Source organism: Cinclus cinclus, chromosome 5 (assembly GCF_963662255.1).
Source record: "Cinclus cinclus chromosome 5, bCinCin1.1, whole genome shotgun sequence".
Taxonomy (NCBI): Eukaryota; Metazoa; Chordata; class Aves; order Passeriformes; family Cinclidae; genus Cinclus; species Cinclus cinclus.
In genome coordinates this window covers 62,673,622-62,698,659 of record NC_085050.1, presented here as the reverse complement: position 1 = coordinate 62,698,659, position 25,038 = coordinate 62,673,622, and the positions used below count along the sequence as shown (strand labels likewise).

General features: G+C 40.2%; 3 protein-coding genes across 11 annotated transcripts; 1 reads left to right on the top strand and 2 right to left on the bottom strand.

Moving 5' to 3' along the window:
* Positions 1–704: 704 nt before the first annotated feature.
* On the bottom strand, positions 705–14,303 carry HELQ (helicase, POLQ like). 6 transcript variants are annotated; one of them, XM_062493082.1, is made up of 18 exons: positions 14,136–14,303; positions 13,040–13,778; positions 12,508–12,686; positions 11,766–11,966; positions 10,655–10,727; positions 10,056–10,153; positions 9,393–9,491; positions 8,567–8,712; positions 7,655–7,894; positions 6,835–6,976; positions 6,434–6,538; positions 5,698–5,917; positions 4,835–4,992; positions 4,365–4,463; positions 3,906–4,079; positions 3,287–3,400; positions 2,210–2,344; positions 705–902 (listed from the first exon to the last, which is right to left on the bottom strand). In XM_062493082.1, exons 1-18 carry the CDS (start codon positions 14,286–14,288, stop codon positions 816–818), a joined length of 3,162 nt encoding a protein of 1,053 aa, XP_062349066.1. In that variant the 5' UTR covers positions 14,289–14,303; the 3' UTR covers positions 705–815. The 6 variants fall into 6 exon arrangements, 5 of the variants coding, with proteins under 5 accessions (XP_062349066.1, XP_062349063.1, XP_062349064.1 ...); XM_062493079.1 differs by having other exon boundaries at positions 11,766–11,961; positions 12,497–12,686; positions 14,136–14,288; XM_062493080.1 differs by having other exon boundaries at positions 14,148–14,288.
* Positions 14,304–14,516: 213 nt separating this feature from the next.
* MRPS18C (mitochondrial ribosomal protein S18C) lies at positions 14,517–22,138 on the top strand. 3 transcript variants are annotated; one of them, XR_009933229.1, is made up of 7 exons: positions 14,517–14,584; positions 14,689–14,762; positions 15,728–15,811; positions 16,239–16,296; positions 16,625–16,684; positions 21,522–21,680; positions 22,015–22,138. XR_009933229.1 is itself a non-coding variant. In XM_062493087.1 (6 exons), the coding sequence occupies exons 1-6, from the start codon at positions 14,533–14,535 to the stop codon at positions 22,059–22,061; spliced, it is 375 nt and encodes a 124-aa protein (XP_062349071.1). In that variant the 5' UTR covers positions 14,517–14,532; the 3' UTR covers positions 22,062–22,138. The 3 variants fall into 3 exon arrangements, 2 of the variants coding, with proteins under 2 accessions (XP_062349071.1, XP_062349070.1); XM_062493087.1 differs by lacking the exon at positions 21,522–21,680; XM_062493086.1 differs by lacking the exons at positions 21,522–21,680; positions 22,015–22,138 and adding an exon at positions 16,761–16,870.
* On the bottom strand, positions 16,973–23,334 carry ABRAXAS1 (abraxas 1, BRCA1 A complex subunit). 2 transcript variants are annotated; one of them, XM_062493084.1, is made up of 9 exons: positions 23,248–23,334; positions 22,138–22,228; positions 21,180–21,216; positions 20,696–20,762; positions 19,816–20,009; positions 19,105–19,224; positions 18,703–18,787; positions 18,105–18,213; positions 16,973–17,960 (listed from the first exon to the last, which is right to left on the bottom strand). In XM_062493084.1, exons 1-9 carry the CDS (start codon positions 23,332–23,334, stop codon positions 17,533–17,535), a joined length of 1,218 nt encoding a protein of 405 aa, XP_062349068.1. In that variant the 3' UTR covers positions 16,973–17,532. The 2 variants fall into 2 exon arrangements, with proteins under 2 accessions (XP_062349068.1, XP_062349069.1); XM_062493085.1 differs by having other exon boundaries at positions 16,973–17,974; positions 18,116–18,213.
* Between the last annotated feature and the right edge of the window lie 1,704 nt (positions 23,335–25,038).

Genomic DNA, 25,038 nt, shown 5'->3' with positions numbered 1-25,038 from the left:
AACTGAGGAAGGGTAAGGTAACCTCAAGACTACTTTCAGGAAGCCTAACTTTTTGCTGGATCAAGTTGGGTTCAGATGCCTTTAAAAATCCTGACTAGGGTGACTGACACATGCCCATGGACGCTCAGAACTTGACAGGGCTTCTCAGATGTCAGTTCTTTAGGATTTCATCTTAGTTTAGTCTTCACATTTAACCAAGAAATTTAAAAACCTTTAAAAAAAGTAAACCTTCTGTTTGGCAGACTGCTTCAGAGGCATTCTGAAAGAATTATGTCAGGGAATTGCCAGAGGCTGAATATGAATTTAATATCTGCATTTTTTAAAAAAGGCTTAAACTAGGCATCATTTACCATGTCTTGCAGAACTCTGGGACAACTTCTTTGTTATGAATTACAACTCCTTCTATTAGCTACATTTAGGGTACAGAGAATCCTGCAAGCAGGGATTTCAGGGTAGCTCACTCAGAGGCACGTGTCCTAAAGTGAATATCCAAAGATATTATATAAGTCAGCTGTAAGCATAAGCTCCCAGTAGAAGTACACACAAGGCAGTCAGTCCAATTCCCAAAGCATTCCTAGGGCTATGCCTAAAACCAGGAAATAATTAAGATGATTCTGTCCTATTGCCCAAGAAGCTCATAATCCAAACCTTCAAATGAAGTCAGCTTTCCAGGAAACATTCTGAATTCAGAACTCACTCAAAACTGTGGCATACAAAAGACATTAAATATTTATTAAATTACAGCAGCTTTAAACAGGAGAGTTAAAAATTTTAAAACACGCAAATTTTGGATTAATGGTTTTTCTTCATGACAATCAGTGGGTCCCTGGGATATCTGTTGGCACTTTTAAGAGTTCTTCAACTTCTTCCTGTAAAGCCTCAGCTTTTTCATTCAGCAGCATCTACAAAAAGAAGAAACAAAGAAAAAATTAGAAAACAAATACAAGCATTTTCTGCCTTAAAGGACCAGCATTTTTCTGCTGATTAGTGTACACCCATATAGAAAGAAGTCACACAAAAATTCATACAGCACACAGATGGTTTTCTGGATTCTGCCATCACATAATATGCTAAATTTACAGAACATGAACAGTTCTGTCTGGAACTGTTAAGGAACATTTTTAACCATAGACATTTATTTTCCATGTTGGAATGAACATTTTTAAGTTGTGCCTGCTGAGTTGACAACTTCTTCCTTTATTTGAAATTTCTTACTACAGCATTTTACATCAAACATACAGGACTCCTGGTATCAGCAGTTGTTTAATCCACTGCCCTGAACTGTTTGTTGCTGGCATGGAGAAGAACAGAACCCCATGCAAGCACTCTTCTAACTTCCCAGTTAGAGAAAACTCCATTAATTTAGTATCTGAGCATGAGAGTAGGGTAGATTGCTAGATATGTCATTGATGTAGATAAGGAATCTGCATATATCCCTTTCTTCTGGCTCCCACAGCAGTGAACTAAAAAAGCAGCAAGAAGCCTACAACAACATTATCTGAATATGACCTTTTAAGTGCACAACCCCCAAAGTTGGTACGTTTACCTCATGAGAATGTGCAAACCAAAACTTTCTAATTGACTGCCTTATTTTTACGCCAAACACCCATCCTTTTATTCTGGACATTCCCTTACTTCATCAAGAGCTTGCCCTTTTATCAGAATCAAACATGAAGCCAATACCATTGCAACAGCAAATGATTAATGGAGATAGAGAATACCATTCCTGGATAAAGGACTTCCTGTATTTTTTGTTTAGACACAACTCAGTGTTTATTACAGAACCTGCATATTCGAAATGGAAAAGACAGGAAAAAATAACAGGGCATGACAAAAGCAACCTAAATAAGTGAGGTTAACCCTGCACCTTGTTGGTTTCCATTTCTACAACCCTACAAATCCTATTCTTTTGTCACAACTAACACCAGAACTTCTAGGATAAGTCCTAAGATACTGGCAGAACTGAGCGTTTCAAGTATCAGACAAGCTGTCAAACATTTTTGCCCTTTGCTTCCCCTCTGAAAAACAGCACTTGGAACTATCCTGTACACAGCACATTGCTCTTAGTACAGATCAGCATTTGGGTCACAAACATCCACTAATGCCTTTACTAGCAAACAGAATCCTTTCCTTTTAATGTCATTCAAACATCCACTTTTGACATACTGGAGTTCTGAAGCAGGTTTTTATAGCTTTGTTACTATCTCACCTTTGCAGATGAAACGATTTGTTTGGCTTGACGTCGTGACAGGTGCTCAATCATCCTCACCAAAGTTTCTGGATTTGCATTAGCCAAGTGTGCTAAAGTTTTGTACCCTGCATTGTAAAGCTGTTTGGCTCGTGCCTGAAAGTACCAGATTGTGTTAGATTCTCAGAACAGGAAATAAGAATTACTGATAAGTGCCAATCTCTGCACTAACCTCAAACATTTCATTCTGCACATCAATCCAATTCTCTTTTTCTAACATGAATACACACTGAGAATCTTTATAGCCCAAAAGCACAGCTTTACCACTAAGATATACCACCCTAGCAACCTTACCCAGCTCTTAGGAAGCCATTTGCCTTTATTTTCTCTGAGCCTAGATGATACCAACAGTGCTGTCTTCTCTTGTTGCCATGTTTTCTGCATTCACTGTCACTGACAGGAATGACAGTCCCACATTCTCTGAAGGGGTCTGTCTCATTTAGCTTCTCCAATTAAAACCTCACTGCCACTAAATTCTATGGTTTTCTGACAAACTGATTCTACAATATGCTAGACAGGAAAGTTAAATCCTTTTGCAAAGAGCAGAACCTTGGATTGAAGTCCCAAAAGAGCTTTTATTTTAATAAGGGTCTTTGATTCAGAGACTGGTTAAATCTCTTATTTAAAATACATGCAGTACTGCAAGTGATTGCCAAAGCCAAAGTTCCCAACAGGACTTTGCATATTTCTGTAAGGATCTTCTAACTTAAATATGTAAATTCTTATCTTTCTTTACTCCCATGAACTGAAGAATCATTACCACAAAAGAAACCTGGACTCTATATACAGCTAAATTATTGTCCAAATACAGTATTTTCATAGTTGCTGTGGCAGCAGCCAGAAGAAAAATATTGGCTCCAGCTCCCATTTCCTCAACAGATCACTTTTCCCCCAGCCTCCAGACTGACATGGAATATCTGCATTATGCTGAATTCCCAGTAACAAATTAGCTTGGTCTTCCAGATACACTTGAAAGGCACAGTAACATTTAACACACAAGTTAACATTGAAAAGTTTCATGGAGCCAGACTTACTGACCTCTAGAACTCCTGCTACCTCCATCAGAGGGATGAGCTCTGTCTTAACGCAGTATGTCAGCTGCTTGGTAAGTTCTGTAAGCAAGGCTTTATAAACCCAGAATTCTTCCAATTCCTGCAGAGGCAAAGACTGCTAAAAATCAGCTCCAAAGTTGTGTATTTGGGGAATATGGCTGACCAAACTCTGCTATGACAAGAAGCATATATTTAGCTTTTACATGGGGGAAGCACTATTATTTCTAGTCTTCCTTTCAGAGAATTGCAGTGGTGTATTCAGGATTCTTCAGCTGAATATCCCAAAGCTGGGGTGATTCTGAAGGATAAGCAATACATTATTTCAATTATTTTACCAACAGCACTGGCAGTGATCAATGCCCTGTACAATTTGCATATTTTCACATTCTCAGTGCATAAAGCTTGCTTTTACCATCAGAAATGTCACTGTATGAGCATTCTTTGCTCAATAGAAAAAGTAACAGAACAGGAAAGGTGAAGAGACATTTTTGTACAGGAAAAGTGAGATACCACACCTGTATTCAGTTATAAAGTAAAAGAACAAAACTCCAGATTTTGCAAAACCAAACCACAAAGAATTTATTTACATTCTTTTAACACAGTACCTCACAGAAATGCAGAAGGCAGGATGCAAAGGAGGCAGCAGAACTGAGGAGATTTTGCACATATCCCCGGGACATGTTAAATTTCTCTGAAACACTCCATATATTGGTCTCTTTCAGTAGGGAATAAAGGACAAATGTCAGGTAGAGCCTGTTAACCACGGCATTGTCCACATTCTAGAAATAAGACAAACTAGAATTCAGAGTCACTATCACACTGCAGATGTTCTGTTAGTACCACAAGGCAAATATTTTAATCTATGCTCCCTTCACAGCTTTAAAACATTTCTGTATTACACACAAATACATTAAAACATTAAGAAAACCAACCAATGAGATTAAAGGAACTTTAATAATCAGAAGAGCAATAAACAACACAAGCAGAAAAATAAACTGGAATTTGTAAATAATCAAATGAAATTACTAAACTGTCATCTTAGGTATGAGAAATCTCCAACCTACCTTTCTGATGGCTTGACCAGAAGCCTTTTTTGTAATAAAGCTTTCAGGTACTCCCACAATATCTGCTACTTTTCGCTCTGCTGTGCTTAGCTGGTTGAACTAAAATCAAATTTTATAAAGAATTTTCAGATACTTAGCTCTCTTACTATTATAGAAAACACAAGTGTATTATTTACAGTGTAACAACGTTTTTCAGTATCTCTATAGAATCAGCAGAGTAGTACTACAGTCAGCAAAGGCAGTTCTGAAGCTTCTTTGTCTATTTGTTTGGATTATCTGTAACTGTCCATCTCTGAATGCCTCATTTTAACAGAATAAAATAGATTTTAGTGCTCCCACAGTAAAAAAAAAATTGCATATTTGCCATCAGATTGTTACGCCACTGCATGTCCTGTGTGTTCAAACCCCCTGCAAATTTAATACACAGGATTACTGAATGCCCCAATGCATGTTTGCAAGCAATTTCTCACCTGTCTAAAGTATATCATCCAATCTGGGCTACAGGTAAAAGTCATATCATAGGGAGTTGACAGATACAGGAGATGAAAACTGCTCTCAAGAACCAGCCCCTCCAAACCCTTCTTCAGTTCTCTGTACAGAAGATTGCAGTATGCCAAGTCTATTGAGCCTAGAATAAGCACAGAGGGTCAGAATAAGCACAGTTATAAACTGTGGCACACAGAGTTAAATGAAGTACATTTTAAAATAGAATCAGTATTGTCTCTACCTTCTACAAAAGCTTGTTATGCCATCTGAACTAGAAAGAAGTATTTGTAACCTTAATAACTGTTCTAACCTAACATGGACAGTGAAGCAAAGCTGAGGAGAGGCAGTCGCCTATTTCTGTGTGCATGTTCATTCCATGTGGGTTTGGAGTGCTTGTGAAATGCCTTGGCTTTACTGAAATCCTGCAATAATGTTGTAGATTGAAGGAACCCTTCAGACTCATCCTGTTTCAATTACATTCCATACCCCAAAATCTTTATGATACAACAGGAAAACAGAACCTCTTGATACATTTTTTTAAATTACAATTGGTCTACATGTCATATGCTCCCTTTCCCTCTTAAGCTTTCCAAGAAATCCTTACGTTTACAGCAACATGTTCATAACAATGAATTGTAAAACAAGGTCCCGAGCCACTTTGATTACAACCACTAAATTAAATCTTGAAGTGATTTTTTTTAAGGGTACAGTTCTGGTTTTGTTCCCAATGGGATCAATACCATCACACTTCACTCCCATTTTCAGCTCACTACATCATGCAGTAAAACACTTTCTCGACAACTTATTTTTCATTGCAGTTTATTAATAATAATAAAAAAAGTCTTACCTTTATATGTAGCTTTACCCAAGGGTGTGATTGTCAGTGCAGATTTGGAATTGTGCTCCTTCTCAGATATTCTTCCTTTTAGGAGTCCTTTTTCTATTAGATTTTCCAGCCCATCTTTAATTATCTCTGAGAGGCTCTTCTCTTTAGACAGCAGCTGCTGTTGAACACCCAGCAAGGTACAGCACATAAAATTGTCCACTTCCTCATGGGTAACTGCTATCTGCACCAGTTTGGGAAGTGATTAGCATATTTAAAGTTATAATTTCACACATTTAATAAAACATAGGAAAAAAATCACTGAATAAAGAAAGAGTTTGTGTTTCTATAGACATACATCCCAACAAACAGAATGATAGATACTCAGTGGTGGATCTGATGGATTGCTCTCCCTCTGTTGTATTATCCCAGCTACTGCATCATGTTAACTTGTTTCCACCGTTTCTATTTGTATTTTGAATCAAGTAGCAGAAACAGAAATATTAATATTCTGTTGCATAATAAGGTAGATATATTTTTTGCTTTTACACATAAGGTAATTGTTGTGTTACATGATTACTTATTAAGTGAGTTAAATGAAAAGATCTAATCAGATAAGGAAAAGAATTTGATTAAAGCTCTTCAGAACTTGCAAGCCCGAGTGTTTAAGCAGTCTGTCTTTTTCTACAGAATCAACAGGTGACATTTTCTTGGCATTTCCAAGCACTTAAGTTGCTCACAGAGAAGACTTAACTGATACCTTCAGTCCAACTAAAGATAACAACAGGCTCTGCATTCCCTTGGTCAACTCCAGCAGAAGATTGCTGTAGCAATTCTCCAAAGGACTGTGAACTAAATCCTGAACCTAAAACGGGTAAGGAATATATTAATACAGAAGAATATTCATGCATTAATTTTACACTTAAAAAAACCAGCCTGATTTGCATGATTCAGCTTACAAAGAAAGTAAGGGTAAAGATTTGAAGTTTACAGTTCCCATATGAAACCAAGCCACAAAAAGGGAGTTTAAAGGTAGTATTACATAAATCAAACACTTACAACTTTAGGAGATGAAAAAAATTAATTTAGGCAGCTTGGCTCCTCCTGTTCATTCTGCCATCCTAACCCCGCAATTTAAATTACCAGCTTTGTAAAAATTACCAAGTGTTTGTCTTTTTCTTGCACTATGAGAATACTTTCTCCAGCACTGTCAATACCAGCTCGACCAGCTCTGCCAATCATTTGTTTATACTGGTTCTTCTTCAGGAAGTCATTGCCAACATAAGGAGATCTGAGAATCACCCTGCAAAGAAGCCTTGAGTAAGTTAGGCTTTATATTCAAATTACTAAAGCAGTAATTAAAAGTTACAAATTCAAACTCATTCTTTGTATGTGCCCCTTACCTTGTAGCTAATAAAAATCCAATGCACCTCTTTGGACAGATGTGTAAATCAATTGTAAAGCATTAAACTATTTAAAGTGTATTAGATGTGCACACAGAAGTGGATGCTTAGCAAACATTCTTTGGTCACACAAAGTACAGCAGCCCTATCATCAGGACTTGTATCTTGAAAGATAACACATTTTTGTGTTAAAACATATTCCAATTGCAACTCCTTAGAAAAGGTCTATTTTACCATTTAAACACTGTTCTTAGGAGAGTATCTAAAGAAACCACTGTTCTCTTGGCTAACACTACTAAAAACACTAAAGCACTTTTCATTTTATTAAAACTTCCTTAGTCCATTTAGGTAAGTGCTCTTCAGTGATATACTCTGAGGTACTTCCTACTGATTCACATTTTCTACATAAATACTGCATAGTCTTGTGTCCCAAGTTGAACACAAAATCCCTTATACTTCCAATTTGCTGGTAAAAGCACAAACATACTCTAAACAGCACTGAGATTCCCAACTTCTTAAAGATTATTTTTTTACAAAGCAAAAAATCAATGCAAAAATTAAATGTTTTGGCTACTAACCTTCTAGCTGGCAGGTTGACTCCAGCAGCTAGAGTGGCTGTGCAAGCAAGCAGACACAGGACACCTGAAGAATAAGTTTCCTCTATGCTTTTTCTTTCATCATTTGTAAGGCCACTGTGGTGATAGGCAATACCAAAAGGAATTGTTTGCTTCAAAACAGGACAGACAGTCCCATTTCCAATACTCTTTAGGTTCTTGATGAGATCTTGCTTTTCTTTCTCCCTGTGAGCTCTAAATTCTCTTGGAGGAAGAAAAGCATTTCTTTAGAGTTTGACCAATTATTAATAAGAAAATAAAAACCAAGAGACATGCTAACTGTCTATTTCTGCTCATCATCCATTCCTCTAACATCTAAGTTGGAGAAATAGTTATTTCCAGTAACTTTGAAATAGCAACACACAAGAGGCTGATTTACTTGCAATAGAATCTTTCTTGTTTGGAAACACAGGAGCAGAAAGGATCAAATACTGGCTGCTTTAGATTTTACAACTCAGATTTCCAAAGTGGGTATGGAACAGAGATATTCAACTGGCTACCAAAGTACATGACCAAATACCAGGATATAGAGAAATATGTTTGCTTTCTAAGCTTCCAGAAACCAATGCCAAAGGGACACAAAATTAGATTAATTTATTATACTTTTCCTTCTTTTCTTCAGTATTTGTCCTCTGACAACCATCTTTTTAAATTGTTTTGGTGTAAAAGTAAGAAATTTTAAAAAACCCTTTTATTTAATAAACCTTTTGCAGCTTGCTATCACTTACACAGATAGCAACCTTATATGATTCCATGCTAAAAGCATTTACTTCTAATCACCAGGGAAAGACACTTGCAAATTAAATGACAATAAATCCTAAATTGTAAGCAATTATTTAACATATAATTAAAAATAATAAAAAGACAGAATTTTACTTCTTAAGGTACTTGCACACCAATGAAGCCACATTTTCACAACTCTTTTTAGTGGGACAAAAGATTAGGCAGGAATATTTAGGAATAACTTCAGTAACCAGTGCAATGATGTGGTCAGGATCTGCTTTCTCCAGATTACTAGAATACTGAAACAAACACAGATTGACAAATATTTAAACCTAGAAATTAAGTCATAACCTAAATATTCAGTACTTGTTCTCAACCATTGCTTGAATACTCCCAATGGATTTAACATGAGGCAATTCCAATAAATTGTAAGATAAGCTTTTCTCCCAATCCTCACTTGAAAGACACCTAACTTGAGGGATACATGGGTATACACGTCAGATTCTTTGCTTTTTCCCTTAATACTTCATTTTCTTTTAGCAACACTTGTGATACTGACAGTCTACCATTATCCACATTTTAATTTGTAAAGGTTGAAATTAATCCCTACAAGGCAGTAAGCTGGCAAAACCCCCAAAAGGTATCTTCTTTCAGTTTTGTCTGAGAGTGATCTCAGTTGAGAAAATCTACCCCCAAACATAAAATGTTGAGTATCTAGAATACTCAAACACATTACTCTTCACATGTCAAAATACTGAAGAAACCTCTACCTTGGGGAGTAAAAAAGAAGTGAAAATCAAGTTACGCATTCAGTATTTCAAGGGTTTTTTTTCCCTGTCAAAGCCTACTTCTTTCTCATGGTACTACAAATAAATGACCGTGTTTAAGTTATTTCTCTAGCAAAAGGTCTGTGAGCAGATCAGTGTAAAATAATGCATTCCACAATAGTTCAAAGAAACTACAAGCATTTTGTTTTTACCTTGAAATTAAGGAGACGTGAAAAAACAAAGCCATTCTCTGTATTGCTGTCAACTGCATAAATGGTGTCTCGTATCTTTATGTATTCCTTTAATTCTACCTAGCAAGACAGGAGCCACAAAGAGAAGCTTCAGTTAAATTACTCAGTTTTCTCTAAAGCTATTGCTGATGTACACCTGCACCTTTTCTCTGAGCATCATGTGTCATATACACACTCGCATATATGCACACGCTTTAGAATTTTTAAGAGAATTTAACTGTTTTAATTATTTGCCTTGATAAAGCACGGAATCATAATGAAGAATGACAAAATTGTATCCCATGAACTATTTATAAACCATGCTGTCCTGACAGCATACAAGAGCCAGCAGCACAGATTCTAGTTGCACCAAGTGGACTGCAGTGATTCATCACAGCTGTAACTTAGGAATTGCTAAAGTTAAAATGAAACAAATGCCTTAGCACAGCACTATAAAGGTTATTGCATTTGTGTAATAAAAAGTGCATAGTGCTATTTATTGTATTAGCAATTAAAGAGCAAGAGCAGGCCTTATATTCTACTGTGCAATTAAGCACAAAAGTTGTGATACAATGCCAAACAGATTTACTATGATTTTAAAGACAAATATCTTCTTTACTAGTTCCTAGTATCTTGGATACCGACCGGTCTAAAATTGTTAGTGTAGTAGTCTGCTTGCAGGAACTTCTGCAGGTCTCCAACATTATTTAATGTTGCACTCATGCCAATGATCTGTGTCTTTTCTGTAAAACAGAAGTTGAGATGAATTTATTGTCACATTACCAATTTTTAACACTTCTGTTCAGTATTTAAGTCATGATAGTCCTTCTTCATCCTCACTCTTTCAAAAATGCCGAAGTAGCAGGTTTGAAGGGAAAGGCTGCTACTAAAGAGATACTAACTAACTAAAAAATAAAACTAGAGTTACAAAATATTGAGACGTAAATGTAAAAAAGGATGCATTTAATTGGATGCCTAAAGGGCTCCTGCAAAGAAATGGAAGACATTTGACAATACTCAGGATTTCACAAAGAAGTATCAAAAGAGCTTCAAAACCATCCTGACGTCGTTAGAGTTAGGGTCAATTAAAACTTAAATGAGTAAATGCTGTTGATAATAGGGAGTCATGCCATGGTTTACAAAAGCAGCCAAAACAGCATAGAGCAAGAAAGTGAGAGTATGACTTTTCTCTGGGAGGCCACAACTACAAAACATTAATGACATTAACTGTAGCCATGACTTACTACTGGTGTAAAGAATTTTCGCCAGAGTAATTTCCAGTATTGCTCCACGACTTCCCTCCCCGAGCATATGCAGCTGTGCACAGAAGGGGAAAAGAAAAGGCAAGAGTGCTACTGAGTTGAGAGTATTTCTTAAAAAATGCTCCAAAATATATAGACCTAAAGAATTACTACAGAACTGTCTTTGTCAGACTTCCTCATGATATCCCTTGAGTAAATTTGGATTGTTAAGTTCAGATGTATAACCTCACTTAAAACGCATTTAAGAATCACAGGAAAACAGACTCATGAGCAAATGCAGACAACAAGATTTACTTTCCATTTAACTACACTACAACTGACACAAACAGTTAACTTCTGACAGTAAACAGTCAGCGTGGAGATTTTTGCATTCACCAGTCTGAGGCAACTTTAAACAAAATGTGGTTTAAGCAACACTTAGAATACAAACTCTTCCAGCAGACAGCTTCCAGAAAAAACAGAAGTTAGTGGTTCAGCTGCCCTCTGTTTAGAAGCTACAGTGCTAAAGTATGGTCAGTTAGCCTGAAGAATTCCATGAATTAAAATCCCTGTTAGACATTATACACATTAATCAACCCCACAATCCACCCTTGGGAGTCCAACTCAGCCCCACCACTGTAAGGGGCAATTCTCACAGCCAAATGTTACTTGGTATTTTTCTTTTTTGTCAATGTATCTCTGGGTCATTCATACCAGACACAAAGTTGCATGGTTTCACATTAAGAGTTAGGTACTAGGCTTCATAAAGTACATTCCAAAACATTAATTTTCTTTATGCTCTTTTGCAACCCATTACAGACTTCTAAATGACAAGTAGTTATGCAGGAATTCACCATCAACCACTACCACAGTAGACCTCTCAATATAAATCTATTATTCTAATATAGCAATAAATGCTTCATTTAAAGAAAAAAATAGCTTTCAGAATGACATAATCATGTGCCAATTCAGAACATTAAAAATAAAAGTAATTTCATCATGAACACCATAGGCAAAACCAAGCAGGCAATGAACTGCTCCCTCCTAAATAATTGCTCATTAGAACCCTAAAAGAACTTGAATCTGATAAATCTGAGTACATTTTGTAGCCTACCTCATCTACCACAACCAGGCCGAGGTCATCAATTCTGTCTGTTTCGATTAAGGAGTTCACCAGAGCGTGTCCTTTTTCTATAGTTGCAATATAAAGAGATTTTTTTACTCTCCTTTTGATTGGTGGAAATCTTCCTTTACTTCCTGCGTATTCTTCAACCAGGAAACCCAACTCTATCCCAAAACTCGATAAACCCCTAACCTATAAAAGAAAATCAATTAGAGAACAAATTTATGCTCATTTTGGATTTCAGAGTTGCCTCAACAACTCAGAGAACCAACCCACATCACAATCAAGTGCTTGAAATGGTGAAACATACTAGCTAAGAATATTTATTCTAGCTACAAAATTGGAGAGTGTACACATATTATCAAGCTGGGCTTCATCTGGTCTCAAAAACTAACTTTCCCTTTGTGCCAAAAAATGTTAGTTTTTATTTCAAGATCACTTCCTCAGCAAGCTGGGCAGAACAGCTCTTAGACTGCACAACTAAACAAAACATCAACAAAAAAAGAGCCACTATTTCAAAATTCAGCACACTTTACTTCATAACTCAATATCTTCACCTCATGATTTGTGTGTTCCATTGCAAAAATCACTGACCCTCAAAGCATTTAGGAGAGGTCACTCACTTCCCATGGTATATTCATAAAAACCTTGCTGAAAACCAGGTGAGTGAGCAAGTAAAAAAACCTAGCAGGAAAGATTTATATCAAACAAAGCAGTACCACTGTATCCAGACCTTTTCTTGGACAATAGCAACATATGGCAGGATCATCAGAACATCCTTCTGCCTGCACAGTAATTCTTGGAGAATTATGACTTCAGCTACAAGAGTTTTTCCACCACCAGTTGGCAATGAGTATATCAAGTTCTTCCTCTGCTGTAGGGATTCTAACATTAAACAATCATGCTGCCACTCTGCAAAATGAAAAAGGAATTATCAGCAGCCCCAGGGGCATGTTAGTTGACACCAAAATGCCTGTGTTTCATTCAGAACACTTTGAGCTCAGTGTTTGAGAGCTTTTCCACCAAAAAAGCACTTAAAGCCTTCAGTGATGGTGATTGCCAAAGAATTCCATAATCCAGATGGGTACCATCCACCCATTCCATCCATCTAAAACACCAAAATAGTCACTTCCTAAACAGGACGACCACTTTCCAGCACGGTTCATGTTAACTGTTACCTTAAATATTTTTACAGTATAATGGGTGAGACAGACACTACTCCACTAGCAGTTCTTTTTTTTCCAACAGACCATTAGTTACACTACCATAGAGTGTTTCAATCCCTCGAAGTTGTCTGAATAAATCTTTAACCTTGCTAGGTAATCCATAAAAAGGGCCTATATCAACAGAAGAGGATTCAATAGCTTTTCTAGCCACAAACATTTCTTCAGATAAAACAGCTTCTTTGAGCTGCTTGGTCTTGGAGACCTGCAGAGTCTGGGCTCTGGCATTTCCAGTCATAGCACTTTTCAGGTGATCTTTGAGACTCTCAGTTTTAAATAAAACACACTTGGAATGTGATGAAGAGTCAGTCGGTCTGTTCCTGTGCTCAGCACCAGCACAAAAAGACAATGGGTCCCTGACTTTGTCCAAGGAAGAATTCACAGGTTCATCCCTCCCTTTTAAGACTGGAGATGTTCTAGTAGCAGAAGAAAGTTCATCCCTTTTTTCAAAATACAGAAGTTGTGATGATGGTAAGTCATCTAAAATAGACTCAGTTAATTCTTGATTGCCAGCAGCTGAGTCACTGTCACACATCTGGCAAGCACCCTCTTTGTCACTTTTAAGGTCAACCACATTTGTCGAAGCAGAAAAGTTATCTTGCTCTTTCTGGTGAACTCCCGACTGGAGGTTCCCAAGTACGACCTCTCCAGCTGCTTTCACATCCATATTTTTGTCCTGCAGGTATTTGTGTTCAATATCATCCACTTGAGCTATCAATGAATCATTTTCATAAAAGCTGTCATAGTCCCCAAACATATCCTCATCGCTATCGTTACTGCCCTGCAAAAACGAAACAGGAGTCATTAACACCCTGAGGCAACACCACAGAAGGCAGCATAACTTCTGAGTACAAACATCAGAGCCAAGTCACCTAAACCTGCTCCAGCTTAACACAAAAGCATCTTGTCTGATGTCGTCCGTGAGGATAACCCAGCTTGGGTTCTGAAGGAACGCCTTGACCCACTTATAATGATTTCCTACAAGCAGCAGGATACGTGTGTACAGACAATAGAGATACATTTTTTCAACCCTAAAGCTAAACGGCATCATACCCTCTCATACCGAGTACGGCCCTTCCCGACACACGCCACCGTTCCAGACGGAGCTCCCCCGCCCCAGGATCCCGCCATCCCCTACCGGGGTCTCGGCCGGGGGTCCCTCGCCACCAGGACTCGGTCTCTTGCGAGCTACCGGCGAGCTGGCGGCGATGGGCTGCACCGGAGCCCGGCTCCGCTTGCGCTCCGAGCTGGAGCGGTTCCTCCTCCGCACGGCGAGCCTGGGCTCCGCCATATCCGGGGCTGCGCGGAGCTGTCACGGCCGGGGCGGGACACGGGGCGAGGCCGCCGGGCCGCTCCAGGGAGGCACGGCTGCCATAGCGGGAGCGGGGACTTCCTGCAACAACCCGCCGTTGGGTGCACGTGACCAGGCTGCGGCCAATCGCGTGCCCCGAGCCGGGAAGGTCGCCCTGCCATTGGCCAGCGGGAGGCCGGCGGCAGTGACGCAAGCGGAAGTGGCGGTGCGCGGTGTGGGTGTCATGGCGGCGCGGGCAGTGGTGGCGCGGAGGCTTTGGCAGCGCCTGGTTCCTGGTGCGTCCCTTCCTCGTCCTCGCTCGCCCTCTGCCCCGAGGGTGTTCGTGTGTCCGGGCTGTCTTACCGCGCCGCCGCTAACTCTGTCGTTCTCTCCCCTGCAGCGGCGCTGTGGGCGCGGCCGCGCCGCCTTCAGCATGAAGGGCCTCCTGAGGGGCAGCCTGAGCGCTCGGACCAGGTGAGGCTTCCCCGCCCCGCTGTGCCGCTGCACCCCCGCCGTAAGGCACCAGCGGTGGCTGGAAACGCTTTTTGCCCTGGTCGCTGTGTAGCTAGGGCTCCTCAGACTCCGAATCCATTGTGGGGAGCGCAGCGCAGGGGGAGGTCACCAGGCGCTGGAAGTTAAAGCCCCAGGGATCTGTATTACAATATATTACCTAGAGGCTGTTAAACCTGCTGTCTTAGTAACTCGGATGTGGAGCCAGCGTCAGCACAAGGACCTGAGGCCATAAACTAAAAACACAAGATCCACCTCAGCATGAGGAAGTTCTTTACACTGAAGCCTCCTCCCAGGGAGATGGTGGAGTCTCCCTCTCTGGATACATTCCAACCTCACCTAGACGTGTTCCTGTGTCACCTGCTCCTTGGCAGGGGATTGGATTGGATGATGTCCAGAGGTCCCTTCCAACCCTGACTGTCTGTGACTGTGAAAAGTGAAAATTGCCTTTCATATCTTGTAAGAATTTGGTGCTGGCTGTATTCTGAAGCTTGAGGAGGTGCTCAGTCCTTGGGAGGTATTTCTGAATCTCTGTCTTTAGAAAGTGTATGAACACACAGGAGCTTCCTCAGGCCATTTGCTCTGAAATTATTTTTTAAAATAAAATATCGTTCTGACTTATCAGACAGAACTACTTTCCTACCAGCTTTTGTAGATTTTGATTTCAAGTAGAAGGTGTAAGCACTATCTTACTGAATGATTTAATAGAGTTGCTAGTGTCATTGTTATTGACATATAAAAGGCTGTTAATTTATGAGAAGTCTGTTAGGTTGCAAGGTAGCAAGAAGTGAGTTAATAGTTATTGAAAAACTTCAGTGGTGCCCTAAATACCTCATCTGGTTTTAAGACAAATATTGATCAAAGGATTAAAAGTAATATGTTCTCTATTTTCTTGTGAAGCTTACAGATGTCAATAATTCTCATTTCAGCCCATACAAATGGACAACCCCTATAAAGACCCTCCAAAGAGATGTGTCTTATGTGGAATAAATGTGGACTATAAGAATGTTCAGGTGAGTTTGAAAATTGCTGCGCTTGGATGAAGGTAACTGCTTTACTGTTTTGAAATGGGTGGGGAGTCCAAAGTGATTAAAAAAATAATAATTAAAAATCAATTCATATGTGGGGAGCTTAAGAGTAAGAATGTGTGCAGGTTAAGGGCGAAATAATGTAGTCATGCTAAAATGGTTAATCTATGAATTATGTGTGACAATTTTGTTGTTTAACAAATAAGAGTCTTTGGTTACAATTCAGCTGCCACAAAGCATGGAAGTTATTCCATAGAAAATACTGTCTAGCACCAAGCTGTATTTTTCCCTTCAGGTAGAACTGAGTTTTGAAAAAACAGATGAAAAAATGAAAAGTAGAGTGCAAGTAGTAACATAAAGCTCCAAAAAAAGAGTTCTTAAACTGACTTTGATTTTTCTTCATTTTAAGTAGCTTCTTTCCCAGTTTGTTTCTCCATATACTGGTTCCATTTATGGCAGGCATATCACAGGTATGTAAAGTATTAAATGAAATAATATACAGGTTAATAATAATAATAATAATAATAATGTTTTTGTGAGTCTAAGTAACTGTGCATCAGCAGTCTTTCTTAAATTAACCACTCCCAACTCTATACATCTTGTAATAGTATTCACCTGACTTAGTAGACTGCATCAAGGAATTAAAATATTCCTTAATTGTATGCATTTTGTATTTAACAGTGAAAGCACACATGCATTTTTCTAGAAAGATTTAATCAAAGCTTGAGGAAATTGTCAGTAACGTGTCCTTCACCCTCTAATGATTTGCTTAGTGTTGAAAATAATTTCTCTCTTTAGGCTTGTGCAACAAGAAGCAGAAGGAAATTACAAAAGCCATTAAAAGAGCTCATGTATTTGGTAAGTATGATTTTGCTTGAGTTTTCTGACTCGAGGCTACTTTTCTACTAAGAATACCTCCATTTTTTTTTAACAGGATTTATGCCAGTTATGTTTAAGAACCCACAGTTTCTCACAGACCCCAAGTTATGTAATATCAAGCATCCAGAGTGATACATTGTACAGAAATAAAAAAATAAAACTGTATTTCTTGTTTATAAACTCGTTTGCTGGAAATGTGGTTTGCTAGCATAATGTGTAGTTGACTGAAGAGTGGATGTCAGTCATTCTTTTATTTTTTTTTTCACGAAGTCTCTAAAAGTTATTGTTTGAAGGAAGATTAAAGCAACAATAGAAACTGGCAGCTGTATGCACCCCTTCATCTGCTCACTGGTCTTGCTAAAGCTCAGGTGACTGTTATTCCCTTGCTGGGTTGTAAGGTGGGGAGAAGTAAACAAGCACTGGTTTCCTGAGGATAAATTCATGTATTTAAACTGTGGCAGTTCATGTAGACGGCTCATTCTGTTAGGTGTTCATTTGATGCTCCCTGCATCAGGAGGGATGCTTCTTCACCAGCAGCTTGAAGCTGTATCACTTAGAGGCAGTATGTGACATGCTTATCTGACTGACAGCATCCTGTAGCATAGTCTTTGAACCCTGAGAGACAGAAGACAAGATGGAACTCTGGAAGGCAAAGTGAGGGAATGTCATCTTGGACTTATCTTTATGCCAAACAGGATTCATGCACTGGGGCGGGGGGGAAAAAAGCCTGCAGAAATGCCCTGTTACATAGATCCCTGCAGTGCTGTACATGGATACATCACTGGAATACACCAGCAGCAGCTGTTGGTGTGAAGTCATCTGACATATCAGAAAGTAGGAGAGTGTGGGTATTCATTTGCATCTCTGTTTTTTTCAAAGACCTCCTCATCTGTTTCAGTGCTACTCAGTGTAAGCTTCCTTTCCTGGTCACTGTCCTCTTGGTCTTGAGGTGGTTCTTGGTGAAGCTGCAATGGTCTGGATTTCTTGAATGACTTTGAAACTGTTGTGGTCCCCCTGACTTTACGCTTGTTTAGATGCCTTGTTTCAGCTTCAGTGAAGTCTCTTTCCTCTACCATGAGAGTCAGTTTGTCCATGACATTAATATGATGGTCTATATTACAGCAGTTCTTGGATATCTGTTGGCCTTTGAAGGAAACAATGCACGTCTGAAGTCCAGAATTGGGGAAAAATGTTTGCAGTGCCTGACAAAGGAGAACATTCTCCTTTGGCTCTACTGGGTGGTTTTTGTCTTCTCCTGAGGAAAAAAAACAAAGTCAGAGTTACAGAACCCCTTGTACTATTTCTGTTTAGGCTGCCTCAGGTTCAGAAGTGTTTTCTCCTTCTGCCACTTGAGTCAACTTTGGAAGGGCAAGGCTTGCATCGCATTTGGTTAACTTACCTGAACAATTTTGTTCCTTTTTCCTCTTTATTTCTTCTTTTAATTGGCTCACCTCTGCTAAGAGTTTCTCTACAGATCGTTCACTGATTTCTACTGTAATACAAATTTTCTGCAAGAAGAAGGGTGTGTTGATCAGATAACAGTATTCATAGCAGCTGACTTTAAAATTGTTGCAGAATCCTAAAGGTACTCATGGTTAAGTTGGACACAAAGTAGAAAAAGCTTAAGTCATGATTTAGGTGTGGATTTGTCAGATAACTTCAACCTTGTACTGAACAAGGTGCAAGATTTGATCTATTTGATCCTATCTAGCCAAAGGAGATCTAACAAACTACGGATAGTACTCCTTGAGAATAATCCTCATGTGAGAATTTATTTGTGGACTCGAAGATTAAACAATCTACTTCCATCAAATGGGAACTTAAATCCTCAGCTATGAGAATTCAGTGTGCTAAACAGTAAATGGAACTTGCTGATCTTTCCCTTTGTCCATGTTTTGGACATGGCTTTGTTTTCTCATGCAGTGCAAGGCGATGTAGCCCTTGGGTGCCTTGGTTTTATAGAACTGCTGAAGGTGAGGCAGGTGTGCCTGGCTTACCTTCAGTTCCTCCTGCAGAGTGGCATACATCTCATTTATCTTATGAACCTCTTGTAGGGACCCATCTTCATGGAAGAATTCTGACCTGTGGACCAAGAGTAGAACTGCATAACTGCAAGTTAGTGATCCCAGTGCTTAGTTAGTAGGAGCTTTAGTGAGTAAAAAAGCATTTTGGGCTCCAATGCCAGGTGCCTGTGTTGAGACAGACAACTCCTAGCAAAATATGGGACTAATTAATTTCCAGGTATGCTGTAATGGTAAGGAACTGTAGAAAGCAGGTCAACAAGTGAACAAGGTATGGCTATAGCATTTGCAAAAGCACTTAACTACACCTATCTTCCTATAAAAGCATTTATGGTAGTGGGAAGCTACAGCTGTCAGTAGATATGACATGTATTGTACCTGTGTTGTCTCACGGCTCTCACAAAACCAGAGGATACACAGGATCCAGACACTGTTCTGTAACCTTGCTGTTCTGCCATGCCCAAGTTGGTAACCACCAAAGGGACTTTCTGGAAAAGACTTAAAATGCAGAAGGTATGAAAACATGATCTATTCACACCCAAAGGTCTCTCTTTGAAAGTTAAGTGTTCTTGACAATTCAGGATCTGAGGGAAGGGTTACGGTGTAGTTAATCCTTGCTAAATGTATTACATCACATACAGATGAGGCTAAAGGCAATCTCCAAGAGCAACCAGAAGATGAGCAATGCCCATAATTTCCCCCCTTTCTGACTATGACACACACTAATGCAAAACTTGCTTGCTCAACCTAGCCTGTGAGCAGGATGTCTCTGAAGATAAAGTTAACACAAATTTAAATATTTTGATGAATGCCATGTATGGTTGGAAGTCCTGTACACAAAACAGTTTGATCAGGAGTGGCTTTTGTGTGTAAATAAACTGACAGCGTCAGTTGGGTGATGCTGGCACTACAGATAAAAGGGGTGACCCCAGAATAAAATTCTACAGTAAGCCTTCAACTGGGGTCTGGCAACATAAGGAATAATCTTATTAAAAGCTTAAATTTCAAAGGTAAAATAAACAGTGTTATTGATTCAGTTGCAACAAAGTAGAGAAACTTTCAAGTTTTAGCACATGCTGTAGACTTTACCCTTCCTGAGGCCGATGTAGAGCATGTTCCAATCTGTAAGTAGAACAACTTTCTGTCATCACACTAGAGGTTAAAAGGAGGAATACGAGCCCCTGATTTGAGAGGTGTGACTGCAGATTTTTATGAAGAACTCTTTCCCGGAATGTCATGGTCTGGTCTGTGTTACGTCTGAATTTGTACCATCCTATTACACTCTGCAGGCAGAAGAAAATTCACAGTTACTGTTGAATCAGGATGTCCCTCCCTGTGTGTCACACTGAAGCAAGTTCCATGCAGTGCAAAGTTATGTCTGAATTGTTTGCTAGTAGGTGTACAGTCAAGCAGTTAGTTAGTTCAGCAGTTAGTTCAACTTGAAACCCTTAAAACTTCGAAGCCTAATTCCTATCTTCTTTCCTTCAGAACCATGTATCAAATTGGTCTGTTTCTAAGCCTGTGTTCAGGCTGAAACTGCAAGCTTTGTTCTGCTTTGTTGTTTGTTTATTTTCAGCTTTCAGTTTCCCCTTGTAAAACTTTGTTCTGTGGAAAAACTAAAGGTTTTTTGATCAAGTGGTCCTCAACCACTTGTGAACTGACCACAGCTAATCTTAAGGTGGAAATTGATACAATTTCTTTGGGATCCTTGAAGTGTTCACTTGAGGAATTAATAATTAAAACTCAAGTTGTGACACATATGTAGGCAAACCCTATTCAAAAACAATCTAAACTGTTTGGTTTTTTTTAAGGAGGAAAAGTATGTAGCTGCCTTGACCAGCAGCATGAGGGGCTATAAAGGGTTTAAAATGAGAAAAGAAAAAACCTTGATGCAAGAGGTATCCAGAACAGCCTCTGAAATTTGAGAGATCTCCTTAGTATGGTTGAGATTTGAAAATAAAATAAATACCTTCTTACAGCCTGACAGTATTTTCTTCAGGGCAAGTTCATTCAGTTCTCCTGCAGAATTATAAAAGCTAGAAGAAAATTAGGACAGTTAGAGGGGAAGAAATTGGACTGGAAAAATAACTCTAGCATGCTGGGAATAATCTCTCCTTTTTTTAAATTTTTAGTTAATACTATTAAGGGTGAAGAGTTAGAATACAGAATTTTTTTTTTCAGTGTGTTGACATTGTTCTGTAGTTTATATGGCATCATAGCTCACCAGAAGGTGCAGTATGCCTTATCTGTATTTCTATATGCAGAGACACACACAAAAAAAAAAAAAGAAAGAAGGAATAACATAAGGCATTTTGCATCTGTAATTCCGAGAGTTTGATATGACTGTTATAGTTAACTGGGTGATTTTCTCAGGCAATATAAGTTTAACTCTTGAAGAGTTCAAGTTGGGATTAATTTTAACTCTTCAGTATCTGTTTACTTAAGATTCTTACCTGAACAACTGGTAGCAAGGAATATGCTTCTGTATGTCTGGAAAAAGAAAGTAACATTACTCTGGGTTCATCAGCTCAAGATGTGTATTCTTCTACGTGTTATGATCAGCCTGAAACTGATAGAAGGACCAAGAAATATTTCTGTATAGTTTCTTAAAACTGAATGCATTAACATAAAAATAAATAAGGTGAACAAAGGAAATATTTTTTAAATACTCATCAATTTTGTCAAATGTAAAGGGAACCACTCACATGAACTGTATTTTTTGTACATTTTTCTACTTTGTCAACTGAAAAATCAAGCTGGGTACTTCATATTTTTCTCCTTTCTTCTGGGTGCAGGAGTAGCATGTGGTATGAAGGATTTCACTTGAATTACTCAGTGCACATCCACTCCAATCACATCAAGAGGGTAATGAAAAATACATCTGGCATCTGCTTAGTGAAATTATTAAAGAGCTTGTAGCCTTCACGCACAGAATTTTATAAGCTCCAAATGAGGTAATAGATACTAATACATTACAGTTCAGATCACTGATAGACAAAGCTTTTCCAGGGCAACTGTAGTCTAGGAGAGTTTGTGATATAGCCAAGACAAAGGTCTAATCCCTAAATTATGTTTAATGTAGCAAGATATTTGGCAAGCCATGCAAGGAACTAAGAACTATTATTTCTTTTAAATTACTGTGCAGTAAAATTAAATTACTTTTTACAGTTAAATTACTTTATGCAGTAAAATTGTAAGTTTTTTAGCAGTTAAAATGTTACAAAATAATCCTTCCATGTGTTTTTGGTTGTTTGGGGTTTTGGTTTTTTTTTTTTTTTTTTCCATCAGTGAAGCATGTGGGATCTTGGAGCTTTGATCTGGCTGTGGGGTTTTGACTACTGTCCCTTAAAACTGAAAGCTGTCATTTACTGCCGAAACCAAGCAGGCTATGAAAAATTCAGACACACTAACCGATTGTATAAACAACTTCAACATCATCCATTTGTGAGTCTGTAATGCTGTTCTTCGCTTCACCTTTCACATCTCCAAGGAGAAAACCTTCCTTTAGAGGGGAAGAGGAAAAAGAAAAATCACATTAACAGTAGCATGGAACAGACACTCCTGCTCTCCTCGACGCTGGTGCGGCCTCGCCCTCTGTCCTGTGCGCAGTTTTGAGTGCCACAACGTAAGAAAAATACAAAGCTATTGGACAGTATCCAAAGGATGGCTGCGAGGATGGAAGGTCTAGAGGAACAGCCGCAGCAGGAAGTGGTGGAGGTCGCTTAGTCTGTTCAGGCTGGAGGGGCGACTTTATTGCAAAATACAGGTGCCTCAAGCGGAGAAGTGGAGCGACAGACACTGATCTTTTTCCTCCGCCGACCGTGACAGGACCCGAGGGAGCGCCATGAAGCTGAGTTGGGGGAAGAGTTGAGGCTGGATATCAGAAAAAGCCTTTTCCCCCAGAAGGTGTTTGGGCAGTGGAACAGGCTCCCCAGGGAACTGGTCACAGCACCAAAGCCTGGCAGAGTTCAGGAAGCATTTGGACAGCACTCACAGGCACGTGGTGGGATTCTTGGGGTGTCCTTGGCGAAGCCAAGAGTTGGATCCTTGTGCGTCCCTTCCAACTCAGCACATTCTATCATGACTTTCTCTCTAGCACTGATATATATATATGTATAAATTTTTTTTGAGTGGGCTCTGCCTCATTTTTCAACAGTTAGGAAGGAAGCCCCAGCGAGGCAGTGCTGTGTCCTGGTGGGTGCTGGCGGAGCCCGGGCAGCCCACGGCCGTGCGGTGCTGCCCGCCGAGGCTGGGGCCGGGCGGCCCGGCCAGCGCCGCGCTCGGCCCGGGGCGGACACGGCGCTGCAGCCGCCGCTCGCCTCGCTCGAGCACCGTGGGGAACGCTCGCCTTTTTCCGCCGCTCGCACACAAAGCGGCTCCCGGGCGCGGCGGGGCGGGACAGCCACGAGCCCGGGCGCTCTCCCGGCAGGGCCGGGCAGGGGAGGCCCGGCAGCAGCGCGGCCGCGGCACGCCCCTCCCTCCTCTCCCCCCGGCCCGGCCCGACCCTCCCGAGGCACCCACCGTGTCCGAGTCGGTGCTGAGGTGCTGGAAGGCGAGGGCGCCGAACACGAAGCCCGAGAGCAGGGCCGAGGTGCTCTCGCCCTCCATGCCAGCAATGGCGGGCTGCGGGCGGGAGGCCTCAGCGGCCGCCGGCGGCAGCGCCGCCCCCCGGCCCGGCCCGGCCCGGCCCGCAGGGAGCGCGGCCCCGCGGCGGGACCCGGGATCGGATCTCTCCTCAGCTGCGGAGCTCGGGAACGCGTTCTCAAGAGAGCGTGTTCTCTGATGTTTGATCTTGGTCTGCTTTCAAGTCTAGTCAACAGGAAGGCAGATTTAGTCCACGGAACAGTCACGGAATCGATTAGGTTGGAAAAGATCTCTGAGATCATCAAGCCCAGGCCGTGACTGAACACCACGATGTCAACCAGGCCGTGGGCATTGAGTACCACGTCCAGGCTTTCCATAAGCATCTTCAGGGACAGTAACTCCACACCTCCTTGGGCATCCCAGTCTGTTGTCTAATCACCACTTCTGTGAATAAATTCTTCCTAATGTTCAACATAAACCTCCCGTGGTGCAGCTTAAGACTGTAAGATAGCAGCTAACAAACAAGCTCTGAGTGATGTCCATGTGTTAGAAAAACAAATTATTTGTTGGTAGAATTGTCTTTTTAAGGTTTAGAGCTGGATGTGCTTCAATGGTCTCACCTGGGAGAGACTAACAAAGGTTGGGAAGGATGCCTATTGATACTGGATACAAAAAAATGCAGAATTTAGTGGCAGTTCAAGGATTCGTCCTGAGGACGAATCAAGCTGTCCTGTCCTCAGCCATTGCTCCCAGTCCCCTGCCTACCAGCTCTGGGTGAAATGGCAGGATTGTGCTGATGCAAGCACCTCACTGAGCTGCAATAGGATCTTTAGCTTGATGCTTCCACCAAAACATCAGCATTTAAACTGAGCTGTCAGGCCCACATGGTTCCACTGTGAGTGTGGGTGGAACGAGATGTGCTCCCATCTCTGGAGCAGGAGATTGTGCCATGCCAGCCTACAGTATGAAAGGCATGGCACTAGCTGAGCTCCTGTCCATACCAAGGCTGTGCCTTTCAAAGCAGGATGAGTGGCTGTGAGTATGTCTGGAGGTGCACTGCGCTCTTTGAGAATGTGAGGAGAGTCTCCTGAGTTAGTAATGTAATAAAATGTGATGAGGATGTAATAAAATGATAATGCTAAATAATGATCTGACAGCAGTAACTTGTACCACTTCTTCCTCAGACAAAGACTGTTTGCAGAATGCATGTTTTGTATTTGTTCAGTTGTCACATCTTGCTTCTTTTTAAAACTTGTAGTAGCCTTACTTTTTCCCATTCTAGAAGGTGTTCCTGGTATATCAGTAAGAAGAAAGCCCTAGAAAAGAATTTCAGGAAGAGAGAGTTACAAGTGACATCATTCTTTGAAATGTGATCTGATCTAAAGACCACAGGAATTTTACTTCTTCAGGAGAGCAAATGTTTGATTTTGTCCCTCATCAGGACTATAGATAAGCACATTCTTAGCTTTAGACATTAATTTCCTGACTCTTGAAATAGGATGTATAGACCTGTGGTCTTTCAAGAGGTATTTCCATGCTTTTTAGGTCTCACACATGTTTTTTTTTAGGTTGCATATAAAATTAATATTTTCAGTGTAGTTTCTTTTGCCTTATTTTTTTTGCGAGATTTGGAAGGGGAATGGTTAGTTTTGGCATATTTGCATTTGAATAAAATTTTTTAGGTATTATTTAAAATATATGTGAATGATGCCAGCATTTAGAAGGGAA

What these genes read in the sequence shown, in the direction of transcription:
- HELQ (XM_062493079.1), bottom strand. Translation starts at nt 14,288, where the DNA reads ATGGCGGAGCCCAGGCTCGCCGTGCGGAGGAGGAACCGCTCCAGCTCG. An exon ending in CACGTCTCCTTAATTTCAAG is followed by an intron (nt 8,713 to 9,392) that starts GTAAAAACAAAA and finishes TGTTTGTTTCAG; the next exon opens with TATTCTAGTAATCTGGAGAA. An exon ending in AGGTAGCAGGAGTTCTAGAG is followed by an intron (nt 2,345 to 3,286) that starts GTCAGTAAGTCT and finishes TGGTACTTTCAG; the next exon opens with GCACGAGCCAAACAGCTTTA.
- MRPS18C (XM_062493086.1), top strand. Translation starts at nt 14,533, where the DNA reads ATGGCGGCGCGGGCAGTGGTGGCGCGGAGGCTTTGGCAGCGCCTGGTT. An exon ending in TTGGCAGCGCCTGGTTCCTG is followed by an intron (nt 14,585 to 14,688) that starts GTGCGTCCCTTC and finishes TCTCCCCTGCAG; the next exon opens with CGGCGCTGTGGGCGCGGCCG. An exon ending in TGGACTATAAGAATGTTCAG is followed by an intron (nt 15,812 to 16,238) that starts GTGAGTTTGAAA and finishes CATTTTAAGTAG; the next exon opens with CTTCTTTCCCAGTTTGTTTC.
- ABRAXAS1 (XM_062493085.1), bottom strand. Translation starts at nt 23,334, where the DNA reads ATGGAGGGCGAGAGCACCTCGGCCCTGCTCTCGGGCTTCGTGTTCGGC. An exon ending in TCAGCACCGACTCGGACACG is followed by an intron (nt 22,229 to 23,247) that starts GTGGGTGCCTCG and finishes TCCCCTCTAAAG; the next exon opens with GAAGGTTTTCTCCTTGGAGA. An exon ending in CCTTGCTACCAGTTGTTCAG is followed by an intron (nt 20,763 to 21,179) that starts GTAAGAATCTTA and finishes ATTTTCTTCTAG; the next exon opens with CTTTTATAATTCTGCAGGAG.